The following is a 26,671-nucleotide window of genomic DNA, read 5'->3' on the forward strand; positions in this document are numbered from 1 at the left end:
TATTGTCTGTTATGGGTTAATCATTATTATCCCTATTATTAGAACATATTACTGAGCCTGAAAATGGTAGGCTAGTTTTTGCATCCTCTTTCCATTCTGCTATTGAATTTCACCCCCTCCTTTATCTAGAGTGGGTGTTGGATTACTTGGGGCCTGTAGGACTATAGGAGAATGCATGGAAATTCAACACCGAAATCCAGCACAGGGGCTACTCCCCCGTAATGAGGCCCTTTACAACCACCTTGATTGGACAGTGATCAGGCAACACATCACACACTCAAGTGCAATAGCCAATTTCTTTATCAAAGCACATTTTTAAAAAATCTGAGTAGATTTGTTTGCGTGTTCACAAATAATACAAACAGAGAAGTGCTTTGGTGAATTAAAGTTGCAGACCTCTGGCTTGTTGTTACCTCATTTTTACATTGTTGAGTTTGATTTCAAAACATTGACATGGCAATGATCTAGGAGAGAAATCACTTTTATGTTGATAATTAAGGATATGCTTATTGTAAGACAGAAATATGGAATCACACACAGGACCCAGAGGCGGAGCAGTTGACAGCATTCAATCCTTTACTTGGTATGAGTTCAAAGCGGTGTATACGCAGGAGAGGTAATAAGGAAATGGGAACAGTTGTGCTGGTGGTTGATGAGATCAGGTGACTGGGATCGATGGGAACAGCAGGTATCTCAAGTGACTGGAAATGTTGATGACTGAAAACAGAAACACAGAAACAGTCATAGCGACAAGTATACTGTTTTACTGTTTTCATTTGTTTGTTCACTGATGTTAATTCCTGAACATGTAACAAAAAGAACTGTTTATTTGATCTGCTTTTAAGGTAGACCTAGGCCTTGCAGATATAACACAAAGTCATTTTATGTTTAAAGTCAGAAGGGTTTGGGGATTTTGGTCAATGTTTTTCTCAGGTTAGGCCAGATGTAGCTGTTATAAAGGTCTGGTCAGGTCTGTATGCAAGAAATCAACAATTAGGACTATTTTTATGTAATTATTAGAAAATTCTAGGTTAAAAGAGAAGAAAGAAAGAAAAAGAAGAAAAAGTTAAAAGAAATGTCAGAGTTCTTTGTTATCGCTTTGTGTTGTATATTTGTCACTGGCTACAACTTGTGAAAAAAATGTAGAAAATGGTCTCCTGATCTCAGCAGCTTCAGGCTGAAGCTCTTGCTGTGAGCATATCTTAGGGTCCACATTCACATACCATGGTACAATCGAGTGTAAGCTGATCATTCTCCAATGACTGTCCCTCATGTGTCATCCTAGAGCACTAATTGGTTTCTTCACAAGGGACGTCCCCCCGGGCCATGACATACTTAGCTCAGTGGCATGCAATCACGAGTGTTACAACAGGTCTGGAATATAGTGGACAGAGAAGCATGTTTGACCTGACTGACTTGTTCCTCACTGTTGTTTCACATTTTTGTTCCGACTCCCCTCAGATGGGTTGATAAGAGACATAGCAGCTCTGATTTGACACCAAGACTCTGGAAACTCCACATCTGTAAGTTAAATGTTGCACTTTCAAACATTTTGTGTTTAACTTCACACGACCATGAAAAATGTACACACTTACTTCAAAGGCCCTCATCTTTTTAACTAAGAATATTTATTAACACATCTAGTCAACTATTAAGTCTTTGGCTCAAAGTACAATGAAGTTATTTAAGGATGTTTGCACAGGATTATTCATAAGGTAAGCTCAGAGTGGCACGATTGATTTGTTAAGGTCAAAAGCACGAGGAACAAATGCATCCTCTCAGGCAGCAGTTTAAGAGGAAATAAAGTGACTTAAAGAGGGGGATCTTTGTTGTAAAGTACTCTTTGATAAGTATAGCAGGCATTGATGTAATCTAATAACTTACAAGAATGATAAACTCCCAAAAGCCACGTCTCAAGTGACCGACTAAAGTTCAGTGCAAATGCAACAACAGGGATTGATTTCAATGCAGTTATACAATTCAAAAAAAAATTTTCTGAGGTTCATTTAAAACATTTTGAAGTTCTTTGTTCCATATTATTCAAGTAAAAGTGAGGGAAACGATTTGACACCGAATCATTTTAATTTAGATACATTTAACAAGATCAAGAGGTCACAGTTCGGTTACATGTGCAAGTAGTGCAAAAAAAAAAAAAAAGAACTAAAGGGGAAACAAGACATGCTGTAAATCATTATGATAAACAATGGTGTTCACTTGACTGACATGTCAACCCTTCATTACACCATCTGAAAGAGGAAGTACGGGTTTTTGAGTGTTTAGCTTGGTAATGTGGCCATCTTTCATCAAATAATCGTATCTGCACTGACGGGGATAAAATAAAAGCAAGTCAAGTTACAATATAAAAATACAAAAACCAAGTTAAATCATATTCTGCAACAACTGTTGGGGATGCAGAGATGGAGTTTTAATCCTCTAGATGGATACATGCCAACATTATCTAAATGCAGTCACTTGGATTACATTGTAGGATTTCTGCTGCAAACTACCTTTACCACATCTATCCAGTAAACTTAGTGCGAGTCCATCCCTTTCTGAATTTAACTTTGGCAGCTGAAGGCAGACATGAGCTGTGCCTGAACTTTTCATACTCCATAACAGAACGCCGACGCCCATCATGCTTAACAAATGTATGCAAGAGGCACAAGCGTGCACACCTATTAAAAATCTGATTGTGGATAAATATTTCCTTACAGCTTCTCTTAACTCTTAACATTAGAAAGCAACAAAGTTCTTGTGGGGTTAAGGCTCAGTTTTGCTTGGATGTTCAAAACAAAAAGGAAAAAAAAAAAAAAAAAAAAAAAGAAAAAGACCTATATGCTGATTTTAGTGCACTAATGATAATACTTCAGTGCACACTTTATGCATTAACAATTTAGGCAAGGCTAAAGTCAGCCAAATCATGTGGGGGGGGAAGAGCACATCCTCACTGCCAACAGGTTTACCAGCAACATAAAGTTGCCGAGACACCACAATGACTTAAGGGCTTTTTTTGACTTTAAGTCCTCCCCAGAGCAAGACTCAGGGCCATCAGCCCCAGAGAGTAGCATGTTGTGGAGGAAGAGCTGATGGCACTCCTTGTGACCTTTTGTGGCGACTGGATGCCTCTGTAGACATTGATCATGAAAGGTGATGAGCTGTTGGAGACGCGCACCGTTTGGCTGAAGAGATCAATCTGGAGAAAAAACAGAGCCGGTTAGCTGCGTTGGAGCATTTGACCTGACAATCATGGGTCATTGCACTTAAACACACCCCAGGAAAACTCACCACATCTCTGCTGACTTTGATCGGTTCCTCGAACACAGTCCAAACCACAGCCTCGTTGCAATTGGGCGTGGTCAAGGAGCCAAGGTAGCGGTAAAACTTGTTACGATCCACATCGCCGAGGAGATCATCCATTGAAATTCCGGCTGCCACTGAAACGGACTCTTCTGTGGGCAGAAATGAGACCTCTTGATGGACTGTAGCAGACACACTTGAAAACACATTTTCCTCCAGAAAAAAGTAAAATCTCCTTACTGGCATTTGTGATGTTCATCAGGTAGCTGCTCAAGGTGTGCCAGCTTGCAGGCTGGCCAGTAGCATTACCTGACATTTCCTGAAAAGTGCACACACGGTTTAATTAAGGGTCAATTGTGTTTTCCATATCAGTGGAGGAAGACATGCGTTGTGAGACTATGGCATAAATAAATAAACTAAAGAGAACATCTTAAACGATGCAGTCAGAGTCCAGTTGCATGGAGCTCCAACAGAAACAGGATGCAAAAAAACACTTTTGAAAAATGCCACTTAAGGCGTGGCCAATAATAAAAAAAAAAGGTAGGAGACAATTTACAGAGACATCAATGCAGCTTTTCTCACCTCAATGAAGAAACCAAGAGCAGCAAGTCCTGTTGAGTCTGCAACACCCAGAGTTGTGTTACCATTATGTTTTGAGTTGAGGTTTACGATGTGCAGCTTGAGGAAGTTAAAAAAAACAAAAAAACACATTTTATTTCAGATTTAATGACTAAACTCTAATCTGTAGCTCAACATGAAACAAGGACTGTGCACTATACCTCCATGGGATAGCGCTTGCCATTCACAGTGTGCTCAGAGCCGGGGACAGAGGAGCCATTACCCCAGTGCAAGTGGAACTGCAGGCTGTCATAGGGCTGGGACAGTCCTCCTCCTGACACCTGGAGACCACTGTTGAAGGTGACTTTGACTGGAAGAGGGTAGAAAAAAAAACAAGAAAAACAAAAAAAAAAAAAAAACAGGATGGACCATTAAATTAAAACAAGAAATCTGCATTTGTTGGCCAGATGTGATGACAAATGACTTGTAGGATATATATTTTTTAATAAATTTGGAAAAAAGTGTGAAAGTTCCAAAAGTTAAACACCTACACACAAGAAAATCTTATTTGCATTGTTAAAAACTTAAAGCCTCAAAAATAAAAACTTGCAAGCAATGTCTTTAAAACGTTTAAGTGTGCAAAACGAAAAACGCTTCCTTGTTATATAGCCATACAAAAGCACCAGTAATGAGGGTTTGTGTCCACACCCTCTCCTCACCTGTCTTCCCTGTGTTTTCGATCTTGTTCAGTGCATTTTTGCTGTCATAGTCCTTAAAGCTGAATGCTGGCAGGCTGGAGTCTTCTTCGGCAGACGCTGAGACGATGTCGATGGGTGACTGACGGCTGCCGTTGCAGAATTTAGTCGCAATTACTGGCCAGGTGGTGTAATCTGTAAATGGGAACAACACTTTTAGTAGCTGAAGAGGTTGAAAAAATAAATGTTGAGGATGGTGTGGCCACTGAGGGATGGGTGAGTTAGGGAGATTACTCACTGCAGGAAGGCTGGTCATAACACCAAGCTGGAGGAGGGAAAAGAACTGTTAATTTTGCTGTTTTTTTCTCCCCGAAATAATAGCTATAATTTCAAGATGGAAAAAAAAAAAAAAAAAAAGAGGTTAAAACTCATACCGACTGATTCTGAGGCACAGTGGACGCTGGGTAGGAGGACGCACGCAGCAAACACAAGCCAGTACATCTGAAGAAAAAACAAAAAAAACCACAAATGAGCACCCACATTGAATCCTCGGCAAGAATTCGCACATACAACAGTGCAAATCCCGGAATAAAAGAATAAATAGATTTTTTATTTTTATTTAATTGATTCTTTTAGTGGTTTTCACATTGGCACCAGAAAAAAAGTTAACAGTTACGCGCAAATTTAATATATCACCTTTTTCAAATAATCAAAATAATGTAATGTGAATTTTAAATGCTGCCGCCGACTGAGAATAAAAAAGTCCGTTTGAGACAAGTAGAGCAGGTCTGCAGCTGAATCCAGTTAGCCTGAGCAGCAGTGTCTTACCTTTGACGCACCTGCACCTCCTCTCTGCCTGGTAGCAGCTGTGGAGCCTCATCCTCCCTCTTTTTATTCGCGCAGTCCCTCAGCGGCTGGCCTGAAACCGCCTCTATCTGACACACCTGAACAGGTTTTTACCTCCCTGCAAGAATTTTCACGGGCTGATTATCAAGATTTCTCGCCCCCCATAACTCATGACTATTACCAGGAAGTATGAATCTGCCAGAGCTGCTGAAACATTTATTATATAAATCGCCTTCTAAAAATGCAGCTAATTTGAATATAAGATGAACTTTTGTGTAAATCGCAAGCTTTTTTAGGTGTAGGCTATAAATCTGATCATACCTGGCTATCTGCATTAGCTGATTTATTTATTTATTTTTATCGACCACTTGGAAACAACTTATGAGGACAACACTGATATATTTTAAGCCGACATTGTGAGCTTGCGAGCAAACAGTTGCTCATTTATACATCTAGCAGTTACTGATCAACAACATGACTATTCATTTGGAGGCATGTTCATGTCCATCTGGCAAATGTAAGTCTGATATTTACTCTCTTTTAGCTCTGATTTTGGTCTCCTCCAGCTCCCGAGGGAAATATCTGCTGGACAGCTAAACACTGAGCTGAAATTTGGGCTTTACTTACTGGCTAAGTTCTAGTTTTTTGTTTTTTTTCCATTTGGGTCACCTGCTTTCAGGCCTTGGGCAAGAATCTACCTTCAGGCCAAGTCACTCATCATCACTTTTATTTCATATGTGGGGCATGTGTTGTCTGTCTGTTTAAAGATAGATCTATTGAGTATTTTACCATAAAGAGCAAATAGAATAAATAAAATTTGGGAATGTGATGTAACATTGTATTGTTATTGTTTTTGCTAAAGTGGTCATGGTTAAAACAACTATTTAATTCAATCTTTACACGTTTGAGAAGGGTCACAAATTAATTTTGCTGATGATGGCTGCTGAGCTGGTTGGCCTTTGGTCCTATGACATGGTGGAACTAAAAGATAACGATATCTGAAAATAATGGGAATGAAAGAAGGAATTTATGTCTGAGCTTGCAGTACGCTCTGTTGCAGATAGGACAGATGCAAAAGTGCAGACTTGAGTGGAAAAAAATCTAGCGTCTGTCATTCCTTCAAATGCTGAATGATGAATGATGACTCAGTAGCAAAGGTCAAAGCAGTGTGACGTTACAAAACATTACCTTTTCTACGGAGGGAGATTGGGATGGGTGACTGGGTGTACAAAGTATGTGACGTTCTTTCTCGTGACCATATCAATGGTTGGATGGATAGGTTGATAGGGAGGCAGGCAGATCGATCTGAGACAGATAGAGTCATCATTCAGATGACGTGCTAGTTCTGTTTTTAAAAAAAATGTTCTCCAAAAAACCAGTTACACTGGCTGCAAATTAACATGATGAATGAGTTGTCATTCAGTTGAAAGCAAAGCTAGGTAGTATTCGCATTATCGCATGTAACCGCACGAAACCTGGCCCATGTTAGAATAAATGATTGTGATTGTTTGGACCAGAGCCAAGTTGGCAGGAAGTCTGTCAGAATACACGACTTGCCCAACCTGATAAGCTGCAGTTTTTTTTGTTACTTTTGACTTGAAAGCACCTAAACAGATTATTTTTCTTAGTGGGTAACATTAAACATGGTTACCAAACTCATTGGCTATCACTACTGCAAACATCTTTAAAGGAAATATCAGTAATTGTCATTCTTACTGTGATTCACTGAAGTCCAGTAGTTGTATTGTGGTGCCATAACACCATCATATATCGGCTCAGAATCACACTGTCTATAATCCCTTGTAATGACATAGCTGTCAAGGCCAGTGAGTCAGTAATTGAGATAGCATTCTAGCACCAATAAGACGCAGTATTACTTGTTTCCAGTATGGGCTGTTTGGCGACATAATGATATGTTATATGGCAGCCAAAAAGATACAGAAAAGATACAGCACGACACAATGGTACCCGCGCTGTTGACTATATAGGCATATATATGCCCTAACCCTAACTCCACACAGAAAGATTCCAGGTTCAAACTGGGATTCGATCCTGGAACCTTCTTGCTGTGAGGCAACCGCATCACCATGCTGCCCCCTTCCACCACATATTTCATTTAATTTTCCCATTCTTGTATACGTACTTTAACAAAAATGTTGAAACTTGTGAGACAGTTCTATTAAGGACAACACCAACCTGTTGTAATGAAAACCTCTGATGTAATGTGAAGATCTACGATTAGAGCTTGTGTTAGGAGACAGCTACATGTGGTTGTCAAAGATGGTGTCAAAGACTGATCCATTTCTATTAACACACACACACACGAGTTAAAAGAGGCTAAAAAGCAGCATAGAGATTAGTGTAAATTTGATTATTTTATGTTTTATCAAAAGCTTTTGTCCAAAGCGATAACCGCATTCATAGTCAACTATATAAGCAAAGTGGGTGTGCAGGGGTAGAGCTGGCTTGTCATTAATTTTGTCCCAATTGATTTACATGTGTTTGCTCATGGTGCGGCTTCCTGAGAAGCTATAGTGTTTGTTAATGGGAGTACCTTCATTCCTCTCAGTAATGGCTTTACTTTTATGATCTTTTATACCTTTGTCTGGATTTTGATTGTGTATTTTGACTCTGACAAGATGTCCGATTCAAAACTTAACCCTGAAAGAAAAGAAATTAAGAAAGCTTGAATGCGAACCTCAAAGCTGCACAAATATAGACTTGACTGACAACTGCAACTAATTTAATACTGGTAGCTTCAATTATTTAATTATGTATTGGGGGTCTTCAACCTCTAAGTGGCACAATAAGTTTAAGTCAATTCAAGGAAACATTTTATCTTCAAATAGCATTTTATTTTTAATTCTTTGGTTACATGTCAAAAGCACAACACTCAATACTGTAACAATACATTCTTTTTCTCCCTCATCTGTGCGTTTAATTAGTGATTTAGCATAGAAGATGAAAGTCATGAATTACCAGAGATGTAGTTGATTGTTTTGCATTATGCTGCACTTTTTGATAAAGCAAACTGGGATACAATTAGATCAATACATTTTGGTCACCCAATACTTCACAATAACTTGATTGCATTATAGAGCTGCATACTAAAATGTTAACTCACCAATGAAACATTACTTTCCAAGTATTTTTCTGGAAAATATTAGAATGATAATGTGATTAGTGCGAGGCAGATATTAGCAGAATATACTAATATTAGCTAAAGGCTGCTGCTGTGATTAACCTTCTCAGAAATATAAAATCACATGAAAAAGGCACAGAGACATGCCAGCAGCAGAGACAGTATGATGGGACCAGGGGTACTGGATGCTGATGGGGTGGAGTAGATTTTCCTGCTATGAAGAGGCTGTGCAGGCCGAAACACATTGTGATATCCTGCCTCAGTCGGGAACATCATCATCTGGTGGAGTAAAAGCAAACGCTAGCTTTCATTTAGGACAGATTCAAGTCATTTCTGGACCACATGTACATCTGCTAAAAAGGCCACCACATTTGAGAAATTATATCCCTGCAAAAGTTAACATGGTTATCTGACTTTTGATAGCATGTATAGGCAAAGTTGCATTCAAGTCAACAAAGTGTTGATTCATTAATCATGTGCATATAGGAAACATGTCAGTTTCAGTGGCCAATGTTTTGTATATTTGCAACATTTGTTGACTTTCAGGTGAAATTAATTGCAGCAGACAGATTCAGTGAAATCACATTCGACAAATATTTCTTTTGCCATTGTGTGCGTTTTTAAATCCTCTCCCTTTGCAAATGAGGTCAACAGTGTAACAAAGTCAAAAAGATAAAAGGTGCAAGCAGTGGCTCTGCTGAACTGCATTGTTTGAAAATCCATCCATCCCATCCATTCACCAGGGGCGCTCAGACTTTCCCTCTGTTCAGCATCACCTGACTGCCCCACCCATCTACTCAGGGCCGGCTCTAGGCATAGACCATATAGGCAGTCGCCTAGAGCGCGCCCCCCCCCCCCTGGTCCTACACCATGGAAGGGGCGCGGGGCGAGTGATCGGTGTGCATCTCGCCTAGGGCACCATTATGGCTAGAGCCGGCTCTGCATCTACTCACCTGATACCTGTCACCTGTCAGCTGCTCTGCTGTTACCCAACCTCCCCCACACACCTGCTTCTTCTTTCCTCCTCAGTCCTGCCAATACTTCAGCCCTTTTCCCACACACTCCTCGTCACCTTTGTTCACTGTTTGTTTCATTGCCTTGTGCTTTTGCTTCTGAGCTTCCGTTACCTTATAACCCTGCCCTAATATTAAAAACACTTAACACATTATTTTGGTGCTGAAGACATATCAGACAGGTCGTGTGTAATAATGACTTTAGAGCAATGGTAATCATGAAGTCTTTTAACTAAAAGATCATTCTTCACTTCAGTTGCTGAAATGAGTTTCCTCAGATTTATCTATTAAAGCTGTCCGATATGTCTTCAGCACCAAAATAATGAGCAGCACATACCAGATTCTGGTCCACCCTGATGGACTCTTTAAAGACTGTCCAGACCACTGCTTCGTTGCATGAGGGGGTGGTTAAGGAGCCATTGTAGCGGTAGTATGCACTTCGGTTCACATTGCCAAGCAAGTCATCAATGGAGATCTCTTTTGTGACTTCAACTTGAGAGCCTACATGGAAGCAAGAACACATAAGCTGTAGTGGCACATGTATGTGTCCACATTTAATGTTCTTAAACACCCAAAAAAAAGTGTTTGCTCACTGGTGTTTTGAATGGCTGAAAGGTAGCTGGTCAGTGTTTTCCAGGCTGTCATATCAGACGTGGGCTTTGGAGTGGGATGTGTCTACAGAGACAAACAAGGTGAATGAATAAGGGAGATTTGACTATAGAGCGGCGCAATCTGCTGGTTTAAGAAAGCAACATCCCCTTACCTGTTCATGTCCTGAATCACCACTGCTTTTGGTACCATCTGTAGCCTGGAAAGAAGTTGGAAGTATGCACACAAATAAGGTTTGCATTTGGACTTGTATAATTATTGACATTTCCATGGAGGTTTTAAAACAGGCTACATAACTGTAGGGTTGTGTCCGACATGTACGACATTTCGCGAAATGATCAACCTTAATGATAAATGGTATCATTGATCAATGATAAATTAGCAAACTGTACATCAGGCATGAATCAAACAAGTGAAAGAATGGGTGTGCGGGCGCCTGCAGGAAATGTTTGATGAGTGAGAGCAGATAGAGATTCGAACATTTTTGTGTCTTGTTTGGTGGCATGCTGGTATGTCGCAGTACGTGATGACACTTGAGTCAGAACTAGTTTGGCGAATTCAACCCCTTGTGATGTTATGTAATGTTACATGTTGTGACCAGACTACAGTAATCAAGTACACCGATACTGGGATTTACAACTTCACTGGTCATATTATCATAACCGGTGCAAAACAAGGCAGAATAGTTACATGAGAAGCAGGCTATTGCACCATACCACAAAGTTTGTATTAAGTGTATGGTGCAGATCTATGGTATTTACAATGCGGCTATATAAATACTTTGTCAGTAGTCTATATTCCTTTGAGCCTTGCTGGAGAATAGTGTCCACAAACAGCATAATGCAGTATACTTTATTCTCCACCGTGTGAAAACACTACACACTCAAAATCTGCTTATAGTTGGTACCTAGGTAGTATGGATTTGGATCACAACTACTGACATAAAGTCTAAAGCACCAAGTGTTACCTCAATAAAGAATCCCAGCACTGCCAGACCATCAGGAGTCTGCACTGCCTCTTTCAGCGACAAGTCTTTCCTCTTGTTCACTATGTGCATCTGGACAAAAGACAGTTAATGTTAGACACGTAGTATACTCTGACAAAAGCAACCGGAAAATAATGCTGAGCCACAGTAATTCAGTGCTTGCAACTACCTCCATTGGGTATCTGTGTGAATCCACTACGTGCTCTGAGCCCCCAGAGTCATGTGACGCGGTGCCCCAGTGGAAGTGGACCTGAAGGGTGGAGTAGACGTATCCCAAACCGCCCCCTGAGACCTCCACTAGACCGTCCTTCAGTACACACTTCACTGAGAGTTAGAATACAAGGACAAGTGTAAATTGCTTTTCATTTTGCTGTCGTAAAATAAAGGTTTCATAACTACGGCTTCAACAAGAACATTTTCATTACCAATTAATTTGCTCATTGTCTAAGAATGTATTGTGATTATACGGCATACAGCAAATACAGCATAAACTGATTTAAGTTTTTATCTTATCATGTCAGTAGGTATCATGTTCCCACATTTCTAAGTAAATTACATCCATGTAAGAAGACATCCTATATAAGAAAATGAGATTAAAATGACAAAGATTATTGAAACCTAACCCCACCACCCACCCGAGACCTCCGCCCACAGAGCAGAAAGCCAAAGAAAGAGACTTGGCCTCCAAAGCAGCTTTCCTCCAGCTGGAAGGAAGCAGTCTGAGCCTGGGCTCTGCCTGACTAGAGTTCACCTGCTGGTGCTGGAGTGCCCAGAAACCAGTGCTGAGGATCAGGCAGCACACTGGGCCTCTCTGCAGGAACAGCTGATCTGATCAGCCCAGAGCAGAAGCTCAGACCGGCTCAGCTCAGAGCCTTAGAGCCGTCCAGCTTTCTCCTCTGTGGGAGGAGATCCCAAGCTGGAAGCTCACCGTGGGTCCTATCTACAAACTTCTGTCCCACACTGGACATGTCATAAGTGAGGTCATAAGTGAGGTCACAGTTCTGTCGACACACAGTATTCCGTCAGATACAGTGTGATGTCACATTCCGCACTGAAACTGTAAATTCCAAATGAACCTTCTGGAGGCCCCAGAGCAACACTGAGCTGCATGGCTCAGATGAACATCCATACCTCACACTCTCTGTGCAGTGTCAGCTGTGTTTGTTAATTGATTGATTAATTATTAATTGATCAATTAATTGATTAATTGACAAACCATAAAACTAGTCATTGGATGATTGTAGTTTACTGGCATATGCAGATTTGACACAAGCTTAAGTTCATCAAACCTGTGTGGCCTGTGTTAGTGATGTACTTGATGGCGTGTTTGTTGTCAAACTGTGTGTAGGTGAAGTCATCGAGATGCTCGTCCACCACAACGCTCTGCGTCTTAATGTCGATGGGTGACTGACGTTTGCCGGCGCAGTGGGATTGAGGCAAAAGGTGCCAGTGAGACGGATTGTGCTCTGAGGGTATAGAGTAAAAACCAAAATTCAAAGTTCAAATCCCATTCTGACAGCATCATTTAGAAACCGTTTCTTTTTGTATGTGTAAGTTTGCTTATACATACCACAGTGATCATCATAGCACCATGGATGACCTGAAGAATAGTGGAACAGTCGTATCAATGTGTCAACTCATGAGTCATAAATATCATGGCTCATATGTGGGTGATTTTCAAACTCACTGGGAGGTAAAGGAGTTGCAGGGGAAGCAAACACTTGACGTCCATTAAGAGCTTGTGGAGGCCGATAAACATTGGTGAGTCCTGTCTTCATGGGAAACCGCTCAATCTAAGAACAGAACAAAATAGGTTTACCCCAACAGATCTATCAGTGATGTTATTGGCAAAAACACATTTTTAAGTTGTTAATTGTCTCGTTATAGCGTAAATGAGTCGAAGGCGTGGACAACCCCAATTTTGTTTTTTCTCCCTCAGGCACTGTCACTTGGACAGGATAATATGCACGCACTCAAAGCTTCTGGTATGAAGAATTCATACCAGATGACCTGTTCTTGTGGCAGCTTTAGGCCTCAGTTTGTCACAACTGTCCTATTGCCCTTTTTACTCTGTGCAGCAATGAATCTTGAAGTGAATTCAGAGACACAGGCTTAAAAGGAGTATTCCACTGATTTAGCATTGTACTCCTATATTACTGTGGGACTTGTGATGGACAGGTCAATGAGATATCAATCCATGCATTCTTCTTCCCTGGCAAACCCTCGTGCTTACATTACCCCTGATGCCATTCATCCGCCAACAGTTTGGTCAGGTGGTGTGTTTAAATGGGGTTGTGTTTAATGTATTCACGACAAGAGTCCATATGAACAGCCCCTAGTTGTTGCATTTATGATTTCAGAAATTGACACTTTCTGAAAGCGCCAGGTTTGAGTTTTGACTTGACATTTTCAGAAATGGCAGAGGCCATGAAGGTTAATATTGTAACTTTAGGTGTATAGTTTTTAGTAATTTTATGTCTGAGGAAAATGTTGATATTCCCAACAGCCCAGCATTTGCTGCATTAACACTTGCTAAATTGTTAGTATTGGTGACTTCAACATGCCAGTAGTCTTTTGGCATCCATGTTCCTTTGCACCGTCACTTAGCAACAGTCATTTGTCATTTTCAAAAATGCATCCACTTGAACGCCAAGTATGTAGAGTTACAAGGTGCTTGAAACAGATTTACTCCTTCAATTATGAAGTTATGCTGCAGTAACCTATATCAATTAAAAGGAGGGCATTGATTAAGTAGCACCTAAAACCCACTTATGAAGGACATGTAATCATGGAGTTTTAGATTTTGTCAAAAAGGTGTTGTTGCAACTCTGACATTAAAGTTGTTGCTTGAATACAAATCACTTAAATCTGAGACTGGAATGCTTGAAGTCAGGATCATATAGTCATGCACCTGCTGAGCCACCCGACGCAATCATTTACAGAGACATGAGCATCTTATCTGAGTGTTGATGGCTGTCAGGTAGATGAGATTGAGAGGGAGATTGCTTTCCATTCTACAGTACAAAAAAAATAAACCAGCGTCATTAGGCTAGCTGGTTTTTCCACAGTCACATGTAGCTTGGCCAACATTTTCTATTGTTGTGACCGTCAACAGAAAATAACATCCAGCCAGCCAAACCACAGCATGTACCGTACCAGTATGCCCTGGAGCACGTGTATATGTTCTTTAGTCACACTTGCCTGCATACTTTGGTTATTGCTTGTGTAACAGTTTGGGATTCCAGTTGCTATAAAGCATCACAAGTTATACTGACTTGGCCAAATATCTAAATGAATAAATTCTTTCCAGCTAGCCATAGGTGCTCAAAAGTTAGTAAGGCGCAAGTTTCCATTTCTGAATTTCTATAACATTCGGAGGAGTTTCTATGAGGTCACAGGTCCCTGGTTAAATCCCAGTTGTGTCTGGTCACCCACATTTTTAAAACCAGCCAAGATTTGAAAATCGCCTAGTGTGCAGCATTTTCATTTATCTGACAGAGTTATAATGCTAACAGTATAGCATGGCTTGCTTCTTAATAGACCAAGAGTAGATGGCACATAGTGCATAAATATGAAAATATAAAGCCTGAGCAACATTGCTCATTTGTGATATCACAAATGAGCCACCTTGCACCTGTATTAATGACAGCCAGAATATAGCCTTGCGGTAGAAACAAACATACCTCTCACACCCACTTTGACAGACAGAATCACCTTGTTAATCTAATGACACTTAAACTAGACACTTTAATGCTCACTTCCACCACTGGTTAGCTTCACTTGTAAAGTAGATCACTATAGGAACTGCAACATAATAGGCTTTTGTCAGATATAATTTGGGTGAGAGTGTACCAAAAGAGTAAAGTTACGGGCTGGACAATGGACTGAAACTCGTTCTAAAGATCAGTGATGAAGAGGGGAGCTGCAGATTCAGGTGAGGATTATTTGAACATTTCATTTTCACATTATCTGAGATATTGTTGTTGCTATAAAAATGGCAACATCAGTTCTATTTCAGGCTTTGTTCACAGCTTTTATTTTATACCTTTTTGTATTGCCTTGCCTTTGTATTTTTATCTACTGTACATCTGCAAGTAGTTCAAATGTTAATGGCTTTTACATTCCTCCTCACAGTGGGCCACGTGCTGACTAAACTTGGCCTGTCGTCCCCTTATCGATTAAAAGAGGCTTTTCTGCCCAACCCACCAGCTTTTTGTTGACGTTGATTGGCTCTTGGAAGACTGTCCACACAACTGCTTCGTTGCAGGAGGGAGTGGTCAGGGAGCCCATGTATCGGTAGAACTTTGTGAGGTCTACATTTCCAATCAGGTCATTGATAGAGATGTTACCGCTCATATTAACCCCAGTGTCTGTGAAAAGAGTAGGAAACAAAAATTTGATGCATTTAAGTCCACATAACTTTTAGTTAATTACAAAGTAAGAGCGTCCTTAGTTTGAGGCCATGAACATGACCATAAAACCAAGCAACATAAGATGAGCATAAGTCAACATCACCATGAGGGGTAATAAAGTCCATTACACCAAGAACTTGTCTGACTGAGCATGGCACAAGGTAACTAAATGACCCTGTAAAATGAACGCAATATTGCAAGGTTTTTGATTTATTCATTTCTTTGAGTATGAGAGTTTAATCATTTTGCATTTTTTTACATCAATTTGTGCTCTTATTTCAAAGGACAGGCTACCACCCACTTATTTTAGAGCCAAACATGACGCAACATTTCCATTGAAAGTTGGCCTCGCTCTAGCTGGCGATGCTGCAGTAACAGCATAGTAAGTTACTTACTCACTCCAACATGTTGGCAGTTAACATGTCTCAGGTGTTTCTGTAGAAACCATAGAACACTCCCAGAATATTTCAAGTTTTAAAAAGGTGACTGTTTTCATGCTTCTTGTTGAGAAATAGGTATGCACCATGCTCAGTATCAGTTTGTGGTGCGACTGCAACGCATCCTGCTCTAGTTCTCTACCATAATCACTGCAACCTGCTGTATTGGAAAATACACACAAATCTTGATAAAACAAATAAAAAAAATAAAAAAAAATACCTTCCACATTTGTCAGGTAAGATGTAAGCATGCTCCAAGGTTCTGACAAATCCTCATCTTCTGTCGCCTTTAAAGAGAAGACATTCATTATACTTGTACTAATAGTTTGATAACGAGCAAATCAATTCTATATTCTGCTTGTCCTTTTATTTGTAAGTGTTACTTGGGGGGATTCCAGTCATCAGTATCTAAATTAGTTGTTCAGATGCAGCCATCAGAGAGCCAATGCTTGGCCTGTGATGTCAAAGTGTAAAGGTCTGGGTGAGTTTACAAAGCAGATTTCCACAAGTGTAACCTATTTCCAGTGGAAAGCTGAACTTTTGCAAGTGACATTTACCACAGATGGTTTATTGAAAAGTAAGTATGTATAAGACTGTTTTGTAACAACAGTTTGAAGTGTAGGACATACATTTATGAAAAATCCAAGAACAGCAATGCCCTCTGAATCATTTACGGCCTGCTGCACAGCAAGACCTTTCTTCAGACTGACTATGTGCATCTACAAAAGATGACATGAGATGAGACAAAGCATGGTAGGCAAGGCACACAGTCTGTAAAGAGGAGAGGCACATTGCTCGTAGTAAACGTCAGACGACACTGTACCTCCATTGGATATCTGTGCCCGTTGGTTGTGTGCTCTGAACCGGGATGATGTTCCGTATCACCCCAGTGAAAGTGAAACTGAATCGTAGAATATACTCCGTCGAGTCCACCACCACTCACTTCAACTTCATTTTCCTCCAATTTGCATTTCACTGTGTATGGGAAAGATGGGGAATAATGTTTATGTAGGTACACCGAGTGTAGAGAACACAGTTTAGTTATCCAATGATCTGCTTTGTGCCTTTCCTAGATTCCTGTCACAAATACAGAAACTGTGTACCAGAAGCTGTACCTGTGTGTCCATTGTTCACGATGGACTTGATGACGTGCTGAGAGGTGAAGTTGACGAAGGTAAAGTTATGCAGGTTGCTGTCAGTCTCAACATGGCTGGTGACTATATCAATAGGAGACTGCCTTTTTTCTCCACAGAAGGACCCAGAGAGGTCTTCCCAGTGGCTTGGGGTGTGTTCTGAAAGTTAGTGGCACTCTTAATACCACAAACTAAACTTAATGATCCAAATCATTCAGTGAGACAGACGTCTGGCTTTACTTACCGCAGTTAATATAGCACCATTCACTTCCAGCAGCTGAAACAAACAAATACAGCCAACGTGGTGTGAATAAAACTGTAGGAGCCAGTTAAGACAGAAAGCATAAAGTGTGGCCTCATTGGCTGCATGTAACGAAATACTGCCTTGTCTGACGGACCGATTAAGACAGTAAGAGTGCTTTTGTCAATTTAATAAAACAAGTATTTTATATTTCTTCTCCACTGCAGTCATGACAACTATGGTTAGATTTTTTATTTTATTTTTTTAAAGTTCAAGATTATTCAATATTTTACAAAAGAGATTAATTTATTTTTAGATTTTTTTAGGTCACAAAACTGAATGGAATCCGTGAACTTCTTCCCCGTTTATCATGTCAAAACTCCAGTTTTATTTTGTGACACTTAAAAGGGGCATCAACCCCTAAATCATGAACCACGGAACTAAACAACGAGTTACAACATGATATATCATATTAAAAATAAACAAACATTCTAGAAATCCACAATATGTCCTCTGTACTTGGACATTTACAGACTATTTCAACATTGTTGTATTGGCACTTAGATAGATGCTTCTACTACCACTGTCTAATACATAATAATAATTTAGACAGCAACAGTCAATGCTTTTTCACACCTCTTTGTTCATTGGATGCATTTCACGCTGTTGGACATGAGCTTCCAAATTTGAAATTTGAGGATCAGATCTAAATAAAATTGCATCTTATTCTGAAAAACAAACATGGGGGAACAGGTCGTGCATCCTGCCCAATAAACCACACACGCAAATACTAGATATGATACAAGCAGAACTGGAGAGCTCATCAGTACAAGTGTGTCCATTTAGTAGAAATGGATCTATGTTACTCACCACACTTTACCAAAGCTCCCAAACTGAGGCACAGCAGGAGAGAGGAGAGGTGCATCTTTAGAAGGAAAAGCAAACTGGTCATGACACATTCTTGAATTATGAGTTTTTAATTGATTGAGGCCATTGCACCATGTTGAAAAACAGGAAACCGCTCCACACAGTTCTGCAGCAGTCTCGGGTCTATTATCACAATGTCCATCACTGACCTGAATTTCCATTTAAGCGACTAGAAGATACTGAATTAACTGATTAGTGATGACTAGTTTCAAACCTCATTTTACATAAAGTGGCAGTGATATCAGATGGCTTGATCAAAGTGCTGTCTTCAGAGAACAAAAACTCTGTTAAAGGTTTATCAAATCATCCTACCTTACTTTCCAGGCCTGAGGTCCCAAAGGGCTTAGACAAAAAAAAAAAAAAAAATGTAATAGTATGTTAGACTGGGGTGTTCATTTATGAATACGTCCAACAGTGAGAAGGTGAAAAAGTGTCCCAGTATGTTTCAAGTCAGTGATATAGAGTAGAAGAGGCAGGCAATGGGTGGGAGGCCCACTGTGTACACATCACTAATGAGCAAGGGAGGGAAGCGTAACATGAGCACTTTTTTCAGGACGTTACAAACAAAATTCGAATGTTGTAGAGCGTGCCAATGATCTGGTAGCATGTAGAATGATCAGGGTGCTGTGCTCCATGACACAGCGCCGATTCATTATGAAGATGACCTTAACACCTGTAAGCTCAAGGTGTGATTTGGATATATTGGTAACATTTTACTTTAGCCCCTGCTATTCAACATTTATGGGTAGTATGGAAATGTTAGTTTATCATAGATTAATGTAGTTCTAGATACAGGGACATTCAAATGTTCAATGTACAGTATCTGTCAATGATTCTAACTTCTCCTGGAGGACATTTTATATCTTCACAATTGTGTTTTACTCCTGGGGGCTCACAGGAGGAGTTATAGTTGTACATACATATAGTTATAGTTGCATCCAGCTGCATTACAAACCATTAAATAATTGTTTACTGTGCAATGCTGGCGCATGCTAAAAAACAGGAATTTAATGAAGATGGCTTGTGTTTAGCGGTTGCATTTTACTTAAAGTGGATATAATGTATTTACTGCTAATCAGGCCAAATACAGCTGTGTCACATAACATCTACTGTATGAAGATCGTCACATTAGGCCCTAAACTGTATAGGCTCCAGTAAACTTCAGGTCAGGATAAACTTTAAGATAAATTATCTAGTGCAGCAGTCCCCAAAATTTTCAATAAATTGCGATAAAGTTGCAAACAAGCTGCCACATTACAGAAAAATCATTTTACAAAAGGAAACGGTTACTGTAAGTGATCATGGGTGCTCTGCAGCGCCAGGCAGAGATTTTCTTCAAAGAAAACAAAAAGCTATATAGACATGTGCCTTCACACGGTCATTACACTTTCTTCTCATGCACCCCCAGGACTTCAGGCACCACACTTTGGGAATCCCTGATATATTAAACCTCAAGAAAGGAAGTGGCATTTGACAATTCCTTCTAGGCGTATTTAGTACCAATAGACTTGATTTACAAAAGCAAAATACAGAATTCAAAAAACTTTATTTGTCCCCATGTCACTGGAATTTGCTCCAGTCGCATTTCATTGTGTTTAAACATAGAACATAGCTACAGTAAGCCTTTAATTGATGGGTAGTTCAGGAAACTGATATCTGAGAAGCTAAACAAGATTTGGTCTTCTGCATTGGATTAGGTCAGGCTTCGAGCCATTGTGGGAATGTTGACTGTAAACTTCAGTAATGTGAAGCACTGTTGTCGGTTTTGGGTCAGCGCCATTTGTATCATTATACATGATTAAATTTCACTTGCTCACCTTGTGAACACTTTTGAAGGAAACAGAAGTCCTGGGTGAGAGTTTATATCCACGTTGTTTGGATGATTATGTAGTTTTGCATCTTGTTTACAGGATTTGTCAGTCATCCAAATAAATTACACGTTTGTGTGATTAATAGCTCACAAAATACTAATAAGATGTCCTGGACTGATCCTTCATGTTAAAGGGAGCAGGTCAACATTTTATCAAATGTGCCCATTTGTTCTATTAGTATATGTTTAAAGCACCATGCTTTTACATTTTAGTTTTTGCTGGGCTTAAAGACATGACATAATACGTTAGTCATTGATGTTTAGTCGAGCTTGTAGGTGGATTTTCAAACTATTGGACAGTGCCACCATTTTCAGCCTTTGTGCTACGCAAAGCAGCTCCTGGCTATAGCTTCATATTGATTAAAGGCATTACCAGGTAAAGACATTTTGCTTTCTGACAACGTTCGTTGTTTTCAGTAACATTTTTTGCTGTTATTATACACAACACACCTTACAGGAACAAGAAGTTTCTTGCGTGTCACCCCATCAGACTCAATTACACTTAGCCCTATTGTTTATACCTGTGTCTTTGTGTTTACTTCACACACACCCCCAACACACCCACACACACCTTCCTCCTTTACCAAAACAAGAACTTTATGCTAAGACTTTAAATGGAAAATCTATTAGTATCATTATTATTTTTTAGATGGTCAAAATCAAATCAACAGAGGCCAAATATCTTAGCATTTAGTCCCCTTGTAGAGGCATTTTGATCTCTAATGTTCCAAGAGTTCACAAGATTAGCTATGAGAGGCATCTCATCCATTACCTAAAGAAAAAGTGTTGCTGCGGCACTAAAAGCCAGTCTGCAACATTAATATTTTAACCTCTGAAAGGCCAATACGTCCCACACACAAAGTCCTGGCTCTGTCTGTGTTGATTCAATGATACACCCAAGACTTTCCCCTCCTTCTTTTGCCAAGTCACCGACGGAAACATAAATAAGAACATTGTTTTTCCATGACACAGGGCAGGGCCTCACCTGTGAACCTTTCAGCAGGAACCACCAGCAGAGTCAGGGAATTTAGAGAATTCACCTGAACTTCTAAAAAGGAAGTCTTTGCTTCACCCATGCAGCAGCTGGGCCTCATTCAGTAATTAGCATATGATTGGCTGCACAGTTGGGCTCATTATTTTCCATCAAGCTGAGGAGGTCAAAGATCTCACAAGTATCAGTTTATCAATTTGTGTGAGCATACCTTCTCTGTGAAAAATCTCTGCCGATAAATAATCAGAACACTTAAAGTAGTGATAAAGCAACAATACATGAACCTTACTGCAAGTACTCTACCAGTTTACCACATTAACTTCAGTTTATTCGCGCTGCGTGGCTATTAATTTCTGAGAAAACAAACAGGCTGGGTTACAAACTGAAGACCTGAAGTTTCAAAGAAGTTTAGGATGTTTTTAGATTAAATATTGATTCATAAAAGAGACTAAAAGTCGGGATATCTCTACTCTGATCCTGATCATATGACCAAAGTCTTTTAATGTTATACTAAGTTCCCTATCAAAACCCAATTTATTATCATGAATCATTCCAAATTCAAAACATGGGTCCCATAAGCTAAAGGGAAATACCCAAGTTTATGAACACAATTGTGGGTTAAAACTTCTCAGAAGCTATAGTTATTGTGGAGGCCTATTTCCCTGACTTACTGACTTTTTTTTTTTTTTTTTGAGTTGCATGTTTAATGAGCAGGCTATGCCACAAGTGTGAATATGTGCACAGAAATAAACTGATACATACATTAGAAGTCAGCAAACAATGTAACATAGAAAGTTAAGATCAACTAAAAGTGCATATAGCAAAAAAACAGCTAATTGGGAACAAAACAGATATAACTTGTGCTTGTGACATGCATGTCGGTCACATTAACGTACAGACAGAAGGAGAATTTTATTGTCAAATGAGAAATCAGTAGTATATAAGTTGTTTTTGTATTAGTGTGTGAGTGAAATTTTACTGTAAAAAAATCAAAAGGTATTATCATACATTTGCAAGTTACATGAGTGACAATAGACGTCATTTTCATCTTTCTAGTCCATTCATACAGATTCCAGCCACTAAGATAGACCTATAAACATATTTGCTCCTACAAAAAAATCTCCAATGATACTATAGCTTTAGCAATGTATTATCATCCATTTTGCATTGAAAATGTACAGTAGGCAGTTCATTAAATAAAGAAAAAAAATAGACCCTATAAATATGATCTTTTTTCAGCTCTCATTAAAATGATAGTTTAAAAAATCGTATCTAAACACATACTAAAACCTAAATATGTTTTTTTTCTCTGCCAGCTGTCAGATTCATGACAGGCTTTTGTGGGAGTCCTCATGCTGCTGCAGAGGTATGAACAGCCGGACGGCGAACTCCAATCCTAAGCGTAATACCTCAGGCAACCACATGACAGAGGCAAAGGCTTGTTTAGAGTAGAGAGGCAACAGTCCTGCAAAACAAAGGCCAGGGCACGAGTAAATCTAACGCTGACCAACATAGCATTTCCACATTTGTGCCCTACCTGCTGTTGTTCTGGTAAATAATGACAGAGTAGCAGGAAACAATTCAAAGTCAGTGTGTTGTGAGATGAGAGAATTCTTACTGAAAGAGGGACCCAGTTAGCTCATCAACAAGGCCACCTGGACAAAAAAAAACAATACAAGGAAAAGTTAAGGAAAGCCAGATGTGACAAAACATATACACAACAACAAATTCACAGTATGAATAACTACCACTGGTATTTACCTGGTGTGCAAACTGTGTCACACAGTATGGGGCAAATGTAGCAGGATGAGCATCCCTGGGAGACAAGAAAAAGGGTTGGAATGAAGAGGCCACTCTCACTGGCATGTTGGCTTCAATGTGGATTATTTACAGTACTTTGGACAGTGGAGATGCTTACTTGGCAGTGCTCACAGTGATCTGACTCATCTCCCTCTTCGCAGGGGCACTTGTCACAGTTACTGGAGCAGTGCTGAAAGATGTGCACATGTGCACAGGTGCGATTAGCCATCAGCCATGTGTCTCTATCATCAGTTTGATTACTCTTAGTACTCTTTTACCTCACAGATGGAGCAAACGCTACACAAAGAGCCAGGGTGGAACTGCAGCGAGTCTGTGACAGGCTCCTCTTCACTGGTGTCACCCTCGATCTCTGCGGCGTCGTCCCCTTCAGGTTCATCTATTTAAAAAATCGACAGAGTCAACGACACATAAGTCTTCTGGAGATATATCAGCCTGCCTGATATTAGCTTACTGCCAATATATCAGTGAATTTCTGTCAGCCGATAAGTAACGAGACACTGCAGTCTGTTGGTCGTTCCACCACTTTGGTCAGGGCTAAAATATCTACAACAGCTATACAACTAGTTGTACAGGTACTCGTGGTCGCCAGAGGATGAATCCCGACTTCCCTCTTGAGATTTGTGATTAGGAAATAAAAATCTCAGTGACAAACTGCTCTCAAATTTGGTTCAGACATTCACGTTCCCCAGATAATGAACTTAATTAATTTGACTTTTCATCCAGAAGCATCATCAACTCAAATTTCTGCCGCAGCTGTACTTTGCATTTAGAGCTAAGTAGTGAATGTTACCATGCTCAAACACTAAACGGACACAGTGATAATCCTAAACATTATTGTATTGCTGTTTACACGTTTATGTTACTATAGAGCATTTTTTAGACTTCCAAGTATTAGATCATATTGAAAGTGTCAGATCATGTCTGCTGATAACTGCCGATATGTTTACACAATATTATTGTATTGTATTATATATAAGAACTGAGGATGAGACAGAGCAGCCAAACACACACGAGTAGTTATAACAAAAGTGAGATGTAAGGATAGCTAAAATAACTAAATTCTGACTTTGGCTACTCAGTAATGAGCAGTTTAAGTTTTTAGTTTAGGCCTCTTTACTTTTGTACCACCATTTGTGTTTGGAGCCTTGTCTCTATCTGAATGTTCGTCTGAACTTACACACTTTAACAGTACCGGTTTCTGGGTCTCAAAATAACCACATTGGCTCAACAAAAGGCCTGAATGGTTCAGATACTGCCAGCTACCACACAGATAAGCCAGTCTATTTTAGGGCCGATATGTGTGACAGCGTTCCTATAGTAGCTACAGGCAGCCTAATCAGGAAACAGTCAAAGGGCCCAGAAAATATCAGGATGTTATACTTTATATCAAAGTACTGCAGAGGTGACTATTATAAGGACCAATATGTACATTTGAAATATATTTAAAGAGATATTTTTTTAAAAGTGGGCATACCATCATCTTCCTCTGCTTCAGAGTCATCCTCAGCAATATCATCCTCATCTTCCTCCTCCTCAGCATCATCAGCCTCCTCTTCCTCAGCTAACTCTTCGCCCTCTGTTGCTTCCTCTTCCTCTTCATCTTCATCCTCCTCATCTTCTTCTGCTGCTGCCTCATCAGCCCCCTCTTCCTCATCAGCAGCCGTTTCCTCTTCTTCTCCCTCCTCCTCCTCCTCCTCCTCTTCTTCTTCTTCTTCTTCTTCCTCCTCTCCAGTAGTCTCTTCCACTTCGTCGTCTTCTGGTGCCTCATCCTCTTCAGCCTCATCCTCCTCCACATCCTCTTCTTCATCTGCCACCTCATCAGCAGAGTCATCTTCCTCCTCAGCATCCTGTTCCTCCTCAACAGTCTCCTCTTCTTCCTCCTCCTCCTCCTCCTCCTCCTCCTCCTCAGCATCCACCTCCTCCTCAACAGTCTCCTCTTCTTCCTCCTCCTCCTCCTCCTCCTCCTCCTCCTCCTCCTCCTCCTCAGCATCCACCTCCTCCTCGGCAGTCTCCTCTTCTTCCTCCTCCTCCTCCTCCTCCTCCACCTCCTCCTCCTCCTCCTCAGCATCCACCTCCTCCTCGGCAGTCTCCTCTTCTTCCTCCTCCTCCTCCTCCTCAGCTTCCTCTTTTGCATCTTCTTCATTAGTCTCTTCCTCCTCTGCTACCTGTTCCTCGTCCTCAGCGGCGCCATCATCATCCTCCGCGGTTTCGCCCTCGTCGGCCAGAACCTCCTCAACATTTCTGGCAGCTTCCTCTGCCTCAGCCACGTCCTGGGCGCTCACCATACCAGGCAGCGGGACCTGGGATGGACACAGGAGAACGAGCAGGAGCCCCACCACCCAGCTTTTCACAGGCGCCATTTTGGAAAACGTACACAGTTGAGGGCCGCTTCTGAACTACAAATCCACACTGGATGAATGTCTCTACTCTGTCTTCACAAAAAAACAAAAACAATGGAGAGGTCTTTAATATTTAAAAACCATTAAATCCACAGAAAAGGTAGTTGAGCTGCAGCTGATTCAGGAATATTGTCCAGGTCCAAGCCAGAGAGAGACGAGGAGAGGAGGGCCGAGCTCTGTCAGAGCAGCGTGCCAGCCTTGTGCTGGAAACACTGAGGACACAGTGGAAACACTACTGGGTGTGTGTGGTGTAGTTGTGTGAGTGACAGAGGCACATGTCCAGGAAGAATGCTCCTGATGCCCTTAACACAGTGTATTAGGGAGGTGGGTGTGTGCAGAGAGCAGAGGGGTTTCTGGACTGTAGGAGGGTGGGGAGGAGGGAGGTCAAAGAACATATGGAAATGAGAGGGAGGGAGAAGTTAAATAATTTAAATTTAAGTAATTGAAGTTTTACTTTAATATAACCTTTGTTGTTTTAGTGCTAAACATTCAGGAAAGCAACACTTGATATACATATATGGGTGAACATGCTCCATATGCTTATATGTTTTGCAATGTTATGTTTATTTTCCTCTAATTTTATCCAACTGTGATATACTAAATGTTCTCGTGTTTTGTAAATCCCTCAGAACAGAAAATATCCAATAAATTAAATAAAAGCATTGCGTTTATGTTTCTACAGTGAAGAGATTCTAAACTAAATGAAACATGGTATGATGGTATTCACACACTCCAACAGCTTCGATTTTGGTGTTTATTCTTAAGCCCAATAAAGTTATCAGAGGTATAATCAAGTGGATCAATACACCTCTTTTCTTAAAACTGAATCTACTATTAAACTTGGCCCAAACTCAGGACTGCATGTGCACACAACTGTGCTGCGGGCCCGTTTGAATTAAGACCTCACTGGGGGCAAATATGACACAAAATATTATTAACAGCTCAAAATACAAGGCAAAGTAAATTAGATTAGGGACAGGGTTAAGCAGACAGCTCTCAGACACTGTCTCAACAGTGATTCCCAAAGCAGAGAACATGTCAGAATGATGTATGGAATGGATGTAAATAGAAGTAAATGGAGATGACGGCGGCCTGTATGTGCACTGTGTTCATGGGCAACTGACATTCCAAAGAAATAGTTCACATTTTAAGTACGGCGTGTTTTTATTGTTTTTATTTTGATTATGAAACCCGATGAGAGACAGAGGGGGGATTTTGACTCAGCAGAACTGTAGATTGTGTGAAATGAGGAGTGTTTAATTTAAAATAACCCAGAAACTGAGACACATACACTC

General features: G+C 40.3%; 3 protein-coding genes across 3 annotated transcripts; all 3 read right to left on the bottom strand.

Annotated features, from left to right (window-relative positions):
- Positions 1-2,063: 2,063 nt before the first annotated feature.
- ca15b (carbonic anhydrase XVb) lies at positions 2,064-5,400 on the bottom strand. Its single transcript, XM_070852485.1, has 9 exons — positions 5,379-5,400; positions 4,985-5,051; positions 4,849-4,875; positions 4,575-4,745; positions 4,077-4,225; positions 3,880-3,975; positions 3,538-3,616; positions 3,286-3,449; positions 2,064-3,193 (listed from the first exon to the last, which is right to left on the bottom strand). Exons 2-9 carry the CDS (start codon positions 5,049-5,051, stop codon positions 3,017-3,019), a joined length of 930 nt encoding a protein of 309 aa, XP_070708586.1. The 5' UTR covers positions 5,379-5,400; the 3' UTR covers positions 2,064-3,016.
- Positions 5,401-8,468: 3,068 nt separating this feature from the next.
- LOC139220192 (uncharacterized) lies at positions 8,469-18,293 on the bottom strand. Its single transcript, XM_070852260.1, has 15 exons — positions 18,239-18,293; positions 17,110-17,286; positions 16,818-16,969; positions 16,624-16,713; positions 16,215-16,281; positions 15,352-15,515; positions 12,833-12,938; positions 12,716-12,745; positions 12,435-12,611; positions 11,315-11,469; positions 11,128-11,217; positions 10,315-10,359; positions 10,145-10,226; positions 9,889-10,052; positions 8,469-8,817 (listed from the first exon to the last, which is right to left on the bottom strand). Exons 1-15 carry the CDS (start codon positions 18,291-18,293, stop codon positions 8,659-8,661), a joined length of 1,713 nt encoding a protein of 570 aa, XP_070708361.1. The 3' UTR covers positions 8,469-8,658.
- A 4,477-nt stretch (positions 18,294-22,770) lies between these two features.
- On the bottom strand, positions 22,771-25,566 carry LOC139220282 (sarcoplasmic reticulum histidine-rich calcium-binding protein-like). Its single transcript, XM_070852357.1, has 6 exons — positions 24,723-25,566; positions 24,452-24,644; positions 23,235-23,287; positions 23,075-23,146; positions 22,918-22,972; positions 22,771-22,811 (listed from the first exon to the last, which is right to left on the bottom strand). Exons 1-6 carry the CDS (start codon positions 25,335-25,337, stop codon positions 22,771-22,773), a joined length of 1,029 nt encoding a protein of 342 aa, XP_070708458.1. The 5' UTR covers positions 25,338-25,566.
- Positions 25,567-26,671: the final 1,105 nt, after the last annotated feature.

Source organism: Pempheris klunzingeri, chromosome 20 (assembly GCF_042242105.1).
Source record: "Pempheris klunzingeri isolate RE-2024b chromosome 20, fPemKlu1.hap1, whole genome shotgun sequence".
Classification (NCBI taxonomy): Eukaryota; Metazoa; Chordata; class Actinopteri; order Acropomatiformes; family Pempheridae; genus Pempheris; species Pempheris klunzingeri.

Excerpts from the sequence above, each read along its gene's own strand:
- LOC139220282 (XM_070852357.1), bottom strand. The coding sequence starts at position 25,337 with ATGGCGCCTGTGAAAAGCTGGGTGGTGGGGCTCCTGCTCGTTCTCCTG. Across the intron at positions 23,288-24,451 it reads TGAAGCAGAGGAAGATGATG|ACTCGCTGCAGTTCCACCCT; the intron begins GTATGCCCACTT and ends AGCCTGTCACAG. Across the intron at positions 23,147-23,234 it reads GCGTTTGCTCCATCTGTGAG|CACTGCTCCAGTAACTGTGA; the intron begins GTAAAAGAGTAC and ends CACATCTTTCAG.
- LOC139220192 (XM_070852260.1), bottom strand. The coding sequence starts at position 18,293 with ATGCACCTCTCCTCTCTCCTGCTGTGCCTCAGTTTGGGAGCTTTGGTA. Across the intron at positions 15,516-16,214 it reads TTACCTGACAAATGTGGAAG|ACACTGGGGTTAATATGAGC; the intron begins GTATTTTTTTTT and ends CTCTTTTCACAG. Across the intron at positions 11,470-12,434 it reads CACTAACACAGGCCACACAG|TGAAGTGTGTACTGAAGGAC; the intron begins GTTTGATGAACT and ends TCTAACTCTCAG.
- ca15b (XM_070852485.1), bottom strand. The coding sequence starts at position 5,051 with ATGTACTGGCTTGTGTTTGCTGCGTGCGTCCTCCTACCCAGCGTCCAC. Across the intron at positions 4,226-4,574 it reads CGAAAACACAGGGAAGACAG|TCAAAGTCACCTTCAACAGT; the intron begins GTGAGGAGAGGG and ends ACCCTCTTCCAG. Across the intron at positions 3,194-3,285 it reads TCAAAGTCAGCAGAGATGTG|ATTGATCTCTTCAGCCAAAC; the intron begins GTGAGTTTTCCT and ends TTTTTTCTCCAG.